Source organism: Octopus bimaculoides, chromosome 1 (genome assembly GCF_046866305.1).
Source record: "Octopus bimaculoides isolate indiv1 chromosome 1, ASM4686630v1, whole genome shotgun sequence".
Taxonomy (NCBI): Eukaryota; Metazoa; Mollusca; class Cephalopoda; order Octopoda; family Octopodidae; genus Octopus; species Octopus bimaculoides.
The window spans coordinates 25,971,952-25,981,051 of record NC_142928.1 but is presented as its reverse complement, the minus strand read 5'-3'; the positions used below and the strand labels follow the sequence as shown (position 1 = coordinate 25,981,051).

General features: G+C 32.2%; 1 protein-coding gene and 1 long non-coding RNA gene across 2 annotated transcripts; both read right to left on the bottom strand.

Annotated features, from left to right (window-relative positions):
• Positions 1 to 517: 517 nt before the first annotated feature.
• LOC149137511 (uncharacterized) lies at positions 518 to 4,186 on the bottom strand. The gene is made up of 3 exons (XR_016238366.1): positions 3,689 to 4,186; positions 3,195 to 3,381; positions 518 to 897 (listed from the first exon to the last, which is right to left on the bottom strand). It is a non-coding gene; the product is annotated as an uncharacterized LOC149137511 (long non-coding RNA).
• Positions 4,187 to 5,870: 1,684 nt separating this feature from the next.
• Positions 5,871 to 8,789, bottom strand: LOC106868543 (interleukin 17-like protein). The gene is made up of 2 exons (XM_014913848.3): positions 8,335 to 8,789; positions 5,871 to 7,312 (listed from the first exon to the last, which is right to left on the bottom strand). The coding sequence occupies exons 1-2, from the start codon at positions 8,347 to 8,349 to the stop codon at positions 6,785 to 6,787; spliced, it is 543 nt and encodes a 180-aa protein (XP_014769334.1). The 5' UTR covers positions 8,350 to 8,789; the 3' UTR covers positions 5,871 to 6,784.
• Positions 8,790 to 9,100: the final 311 nt, after the last annotated feature.

Below are 9,100 nucleotides of genomic sequence, written 5' to 3'. Positions count from 1 at the left end.
TCCAGCATGGTGCTGTCAAATGACTGAATCAAGTAAAAGAATAATAAAATAAAGTAATATATATATATATATATATATATATATATATATATATATATATATATATATATATATATATATATATATATATATATATATATATATATATATAAATATATATATATATATATATATATATATATATATATATATATATATATATATATATATATATATATATATATATATATATATATATATATATATATATATATATATATATATATATATATATATATATATATATATATATATATATATATATATATATATATATATATATATATATATATATATATATATATATATATATATATATATATATATATATATATATATATATATATATATATATATATATATATATATATATATATATATATATATATATATATATATATATATATATATATATATATATATATATATATATATATATATATATATATATATATATATATATATATATATGCGCCGAAAGAGTGGCTGTGTGGTAAGTATCTTGCTTACCAACCACATGTTTCTGGGTTCAGTCCCTCTGCGTGGCACTTGGGCAAATGTTTTCTACTATAGCCTCGGGCCGACCAAGGCACTGTGAGTGAATTTGTTAGACGGAAACTGAAAGAAGCCTGTCGTATATACATGTGTGTGTGTGTGTGTGTGTGTATATGTAAGTGCATCTGTGTTTGTCCCCACCCCCAGCATCGCTTGACAACCGCTACTGGTCTGTTTATGTCCCTGTAATTTAGCGGTTCGGCAAAATTTCCCGATAGGATATGTAGTAAGCTTACAACGAATAAGTCATGGGATCGATTTGTCGATTGAAGGCGGTGCTCCAGCATGGTCGCTGTCAAATGACTGAAACCAATAAAAGAATGAAAGAATAAAAGAATATATATATGAATACAGAAACATATATATGTATGTATGAATGTTGTATGTATGTTATCAAACAGTTTCATTTCTGTATTTCTTGTCCATAGAGAAAGAGCCGGACTCTAACATAGATTCAAGGCTCCTTCATTGGAACTTTTATCAACATCATCTAGGTATTTGTGCATATGTGTGTGTGTGCAGTATTTGGTGTTAGTGTATGCGCAGATTTGTATGTTTGTTTTATGGATGCGTTTTTATGTCTAGATGCATGCATATCTATTTATGTGCTAAATTTTTGGAAAGTTTTACATATCTTTACAGTTCCATTGATGGCTTGAATCTGTAGTCTTCTAATCAGCCTTTTTCTTTCAGTATGTATGTATGTATGTATGTACGTATGTATGTATGTGCATGTATGATCTGAAGCCTTTTAGTGAGATAGATTCCTTAATACAGACTGTAAGACTCTTCAGCAAAAATATAGGCATGGAATTTGGCATAGATAACTGCAATATTAACCACGAGAAGGAGACAGGTAGTCAACAGCGAAGGCATCCAATTACCAGATGGCCAGACATTAAAATCATTGAAAAGAGGAGAGTATTAGAATGTGACAGCGTCCTAACTGCAGAAATGAAAACGAAAATTGAGAAGGAGTACATAAGGAGGGTGAGGAAGCTAAATGTCCGAATAGGTGAAGGCTGTAAATATTATGGCAGTATCATTACTTAGACACTCAGCAGCTTTTGTAGATTGGACGAAAATTGAATTAGCAAAGCTAGAATAAAAGAATAAAGGAAACATATATATATATATATATATATATATATATATATATATATATATATATATATATATATATATATATATTTATTTATTTATGTGTTTCAGCCAAGTGGCTGCGGTCATGCTGGTGCACATAGGCAGGTTTGTTTTTACTCTTCTCTTCTGTTTTTTGTTCTGTGTGTGCCATAGATATCGCCATCTATGAGAGAAAAAATTTGTAGTTTGGAATCAGTAGTTCTTTGACTGCTATTTCTGAATTCTCAGTATGTTGGAGAAGCAGGTTCCTGCTAATCCCTGTATATTTATGATTATAAATGGTTTTACCGATAAAGGTTTTCTCATACTGAGCTACCCGGCAAAATTGTTAATTATTAATTTTATTACTAATTGACGAGACGATTCCCTGCCCTATATATCTATATATATATATATATATATATATATATATATATATATATATATATATATATATATATATATATATATATATATATATATATATTTCCAAGGTTTCAAATTTGTACATTTAAAAAGAGAGAAATTCAACACCGTAGATTTTTTCCATTATTTAATATCCGATGTCAACATTTCTGTGCTTAACTATATCCAACCATCCATACGTTGAATATTTAACGTCTCGCACGTCATCAGGAATGGTTTTCATTAGAACAAATGACCAAAAAACACAATTAATCGATCGAATAGAACAAATTATTAAAAATTATTAAACTATACCATTTTCGTTCACCATACGGCTTTGTTTATCCTTTTTAGATGTACAGGGGAGGTGACTCCTTAATCTTTTCTATTGTTACCGCTCTCCTGTCAATGCTTACTACATTAATTTAATTAATTTATTTATTATTGATTATTAAGCACAGAAATGTTGACATCGGATATTAAATAATGGAAAAAATCTACGGTGTTGAATTTCTCCCTTTTTAAATGTACAAATTTGAAACCTTGGAAATATAAACAAGGAGAACGATATTTAAGGAATCTAATCAATGATCCTTTGGGGTGAAGTCTTATGCTATATTGGTAACGATTACAAAGCTTACTGGAAAATTATATATATATATATATATATATATATATATATTTCCTTTATTCTTTTATTCTTTTAATTCATTCAATCATTTGACAGAGGCCATGCTGGAGCACCATCTTGAAGGCTTTTAGTCAAACAAGTCGAGCCCAGAACTTATTTTCCAAGACCAGGACAGATTCTAACCGTAACTTTTGCAGTACCACGACGTTGTCGGGATGTTAACACACCAAAACCGCTTAGTGACCGGTCATGCGGGTGACAAACACACACACACAAAACACACAGAGGCACACACACACATAAACGCCCACGGGCGCGCGCGCGCACACACACACACACACACACACACACACACACATTCAACGAGCTTCTTTTAGTTTCCGTCTACGAAATCCACCCAAAAGGCTTTGGTCGGCCCGGGGCTATAGTAAAACACACTTACCTGAGGTGACACACAGTCGGACTGTAGCCGAAACCATGTGGTTGGGAAGCAAGCTCCTCACTACAAAGCTACGGCACACACAAAGATGGTTATATATATGTTGCACTGATCTGTTATTGGTGGGTGTACAAGAAGTAATCCATCTAGTGATGTAAACATTGAAGCGGTAACGCAATTTTGCTGTTATCTGAAAAATAGCAAGAAAGAAGGGGAGTGTAAAAAAATAAAAATCAATAATGGGGGGGGGGGAGAAATAAGTGAAAATGCTTGTAAGGATGATAGATAAGAGTTGTGTCCCTTTGAATAAGAATTATTTTTGGCGAGGTGAATTCGACGGTGAAATTATTTTGAGACTCTATGAAAAATTATATCCTTTTTAAAACGCACAGCAAATTAGAGTAGCAACTGTACTTCGATCAGTGGAAATGTGGGTTTATGTTTATCGGTATACAATTAATTTGACATGAAAATAAGTATGTTTTAAAGTTTATTACGTTTTCTTTTTATGCGCTATCAATGTAACCTCCATAACGTCCAAAGAGTCCATGCATAAGTTGACAAACTCTAGCACACAGAACTTTGGGGAGTCTTCGGCTACACTCACCATAGTTTAGACGGCCTATGGAAGCCTTGCTAGAGGTTTGACCACTGTTGCATGCAAACAGTTTCGTGGATCGATAAGCGGAAGCTGGGTGACATGTAAGAACCAAAGCGGTCGAACAACACAGAATTGCATTTCATGTACCAGCGTCAGAGTTACTCCCTCATTCACACAATCCATGTGTTGCATTCCAAACGTGTACTGCGCAACTCCACGGCCTCAGTTTCAGAAGACAACCAGTGCCCGACTTGCGGTAGTGCCTTCTGGGCACGCATTGTTCTGATTGGCCAAGGAGTAACCGTGCTTCCTCTTCTCCAGCCATGCGATTTCTTTGCTTATGTATTTCATTATACAACGCATTTTATTTATTCCTTCAATATAGAAATTAGCTTACGCAGTATCTGCTTATTTTGTTTGCAGAAACAGGTTCAGTACTTGAGTTGAACTTTTATTATGTTCTATGTGTGTTTCATAAGATTCTTTGGTGCTTATTTATGTTCCTAATTTTGCATGTTGTCAAATAACATCTGAAATTCTGAATCCATTTTGCAGTTAGCATGTAAATTACGGCATTATTCCTTATGATACTTAGAGAAAATATTCTGAAAAATGTGGATTTTGAAATTTTTCATTGGTTTTAGCCCTCTTGAAGTAATATTATTGAAACACGTTAAAGAAATTGTAAACGATTTTTGGTGATTTTCTTCGGTTCTTGTCTCAGTTCGTTCGTATCAGAGGTTAATATATAGTGTGTCGTTCTAGTGAGGGAATACCGTGAAATTTATACCTCGATTAAATGCTCTTCATGTGCCTGTTTCATAGCCATTTGAGTCGAAGTCAGATTATATAAACAGTAAATAGTGTTAAATCAAAATTGCTCTCCCTTCCAGTGTGGAGTAGGAAAACTACTTCACTAAATTTGACTGCATACTTTTTATGTATTAGTGCATTTACGCAAGTTCAGCTGGCCATGCAGTTAGTGAGTGGAGGTTTACAGGCTTTATTCAGGCCAGAGAATGAAAATATGAACAGAAAAGGACACGTTTTGTATTAAAATATTTTTTTTATTGATATTAGAATCCAATTCTTTACAATACAATAAATAAGTGATACAACTTAACATATATGTCTTATGTTTTGAATTATGGAAAAGCAACAGAAAAATATATTTAGACAGTTTTATAATCATTCTATGGATGATAGATATAATTCAAAATATATACATAGAAAAAAATTGAATAAAATATATTTTTTTAATATTATTTTTTCAGTTACAGTGACATATATATGTGTGAGACCATCTGTGTACCTGCAAATACACATACAAACAAACAGACACTCACGCCTACCTCCGCTCACACACATATATAAAATTATGTTAAAATATATATAAAAATGCTCATATGTATCCATGTGTGTCTGTATGTGTGTGTGTAATGTGTTTCAAAGTTATATAACAGTTAAAATTAAATATTTATGTAAATATTACATAAACGTTATTATTAGTGAGAATGTACTGGTGGACTCAGTACTGGTTTTTAAGTAACCATATGATATGGATATGGACTCAGAGAATCTTGCGGCTATCACAGTAATCTCCTCTTATAGACTCGTCTATCAGTTCACGTAATCATCAATTACAAGGTTGTGATATGTCAAATATTCATGGAGGCTAGTTTTTTTGTTTTTTTTTGCATCAATTTGTAAATATAAAATTGTTATGTACAAGTATGAGTGATGATATGAACGAAAACATGTTAGTATAATTCATTGCATAGTGAAATTAATAGTTGAAGAAATTTGTGAAAGGTGTGTAATTCTACGAAAGTCAGAAGTAAAACATCACATATTCATCTCATATATATTCATCTATCAAGTATCAAAACTTCATATGACATTCACTCTCTCTCTCTCTCCATCGCTTGCTCTCCCTCTTTATGTACGTATGTATATGTGTATACATACATATACATACACACACACACACACACACACACACACACACACACATATATATATATATATATATATATATATATATATATATATATATGCATATATATATACTGTCTATATGTACAAAAGTATATGATACCAAAAACCGCAAGTCATGCACTTCCTCACATTTAGGCACTTAACTGTTTTTAAAATTCTATCTACGTTTTTGAAATGTTATTCAGATGGAATTAAATGTTTTTCATTATTACAATTATGTTACGTAGTTATGTTTTGTATATATACGATAAAATGGTAACAAAGAAGGATACCCTGGGCATTTGATGTGTGTACAGGTGTCTGTATTTTCATGCATGGTTTGTTCTTATAATGAGGATTAAACCAGGAAGGTCGGTGCATTTAATATTAGGAATATATCACGTATATGTAAAGATATTTCCATACCATTTATCGGTTTCAAATATTTATATAAAAAGAAGCTTGATATAGGCTTAGGTAAAACTATTGCAAATATTCATAATCAGCTAAATATGATAAAAAGTAAGATAAGAGTTCCCCTCAGTGTTTACAAAACAGAAAAAAACAAAATAATTTGCAAGAAATATTTTTCAACAGCATTTACGAAACAAAACTGGTTTTTGCCAATGTATGTATGAATGTATTTTCAAATATATACTTATATACATGTAAATATATGAATATTTATATGTACATATATATTTATATTTGTATATATATGTGTGTGCATGTGCGTGTCAGTCTTTGTGTGTGTGTGCTTGTGTGTATGTGTGTGACATTGTATGTATGTGTTCGTGTGTACATATACAGACAAAGTGAGAGAGAATGAGATAGAGAGAAAGAAATAGCGAGAGGGCACGCATTTAAATATGCACGCTTGTATAATTTTTCGTGTGTGTGCATGTTTCGTATGTGTTTCTTATAACAACCACACAGTGGTTTACTTAAACTTCCATAACATTATGAAAAACCTTTGTGTTACACACAATTGAATGTTTGATGATTTTGGCCGATATTATGACTCATATTCGTCGTCATCTCCGGATATTACATCGACTTTCCGTGCGCATGCACAGGCTGTGGCTACATGGATGACACTTGGTTTATAAACGTACAGTCCATCAACACATGTAGCTGTACGTTCCAAGACAGTCATCGGAGTATATACCATCACACATTGATGATTACTGTCAGAGTCCAGACAGTCTGTACAGCGACAAACGACTTCAGTGCGTGATGGAGGAAAATATGTCGAATTGTGGGTAATTTTCAGGTACCATGGGCAGGTTGAACGCTCGCGAATGATATCAGTAGATACAGGAGATGTTGGGCACGTTTTATCCCCTTCGGTCAGTTCTTGTTGGTCACTTCCTCCTGGAGCTATTTCAGCTGGTAGAAAAAAGTTATTGCCGATCGCTGCGCTGGATAGTTTCTCGTATTGGACTTTCAAGTCTTTTGGTATATTACATTGAGTTGGAATTGACGCCGAGGATATGAACAATACGACGTTGGTGAGAAGGAAGATTACAGCCTGGAGGAGGACCTGCATGATATAAAATGTTTATGTTAAGATGAGTAATTGCATTTCAATATGATATATATCTAAATGAATGAACAAAATCGAAAATAATATATTATATCTGTAGCACACATCAACCCAAATCTTCAGTCTCTCTTAGGCACTGAACCAATCTCAACCTTTAAGTCTATTGCCTTCATACAAACTAACAAAGCTTACCATTCACATACAACCTAACCGACGCTTCTCTCTTCCTCCCATCTTCCACCTCTATGACTATAATTCTCTAATAGTCTCAGTATGTAACCCTAAAATAGAAATTTATTCCTCCTCCTACTACTCTCTGTCTAAATACTTCCCAGCTCCTACAAATACAATTAGTTCTCCACAAAATCATTTTATGCTGGAAAGGAGAGGGTGGTATGAATTGGCCGGATTTTTGCCTTGGTAAGGAACCCTCTTGGAAATCTCCCATGGACATTTACGACGAAAGTGGTTCTTTACTTTAACCAATAGATAACTAAATTGATAGGTAAATGATTACACAGACTATGGGCTACATATCCTTCTGGTTTAAGGTTTTTAAAAGAATTTGCTCAAAATCTACTTAACATCTGCCAAATTTGCGCTCACACACACTCTACTGCAGTTTTAGATAAATTCGAATTTGTAACGAAAAATTACATGTATATAATGAATGTATAAAAATATACGTTGCCTCTTATAAATATATATATATATGTATATATACGTGTGTGTGTGTGTGTGTGTGTGTGTGTGTGTGTGTGTGCGTGTATGTGTGTGTGTGTGTGTGTGTGTGTGTGTGTGTGTGTGTGTGCGTGTGTGTGTGTGTGTGAAAGCAAAGAATTAGATCAATACTCCAAAGCCATAAGAATACGTATCACATGTCTAAGTAAGGCACAAGAATATTCAGTCACTCATTGGAACAAAAGTTGATCTTTCCATGAATGATTCGAGAGTAAGCATAGAAATAAGACTGAAGATATAACTATAACAGTTGATAGTAACAATGTATGTTTACTTACGTTGGTGGTATTCATTATAATGGTTGGTCACTTGGAATGGAAAGGATGTTTGTAGTATTATATATGCTTATATTATCAAGCAAATCTTAAGCGTGTTAGTTTTTCAAAACAATATTCGCTGGTGATGTTACCAGCTACTCTGAGATTTCTTATATACAATATTTGTTACGCAGTGGAATTACCATATGTCATAAAGCTTAATCAAAACTAAAGAAATTATAAATATAAACAGGCGGAACTAACAAAATTACGGAAAACTTTTCTTGTAGTATCTGATATTAAGTCAAATTACTCGTGGCCTACATAATTTAGAGAACGTTTGAAGTAACCAGGACATAGCTAATTATTTGTTTCCTCTTTTACCTGTTAATCGAGTGTGATACGGTGTGAGTTGTTTTATCACACGGGAACTTAGTAAAATATTGTGTCATGTAGTTTTCCATTCTATTTATAATATATATTATTATTATCCTTACCTATTTGATATATATATATTTATTTATTTTTTATTTATTTATGTGTTTCAGCCAAGTGGCTGCGGTCATATATATATATATATATATATATATATATATAAAATAGGCAAGGGAAATGATAAGGTATATTAAAAATAGAACGGAAAAGTACACGACATACATACATACATACACACACACACACACACACACACACACACACACACACACACACATATATATATATATATATATATATATATATATATATACACATATATATACATATATTTATTTATTTATTTATTTAT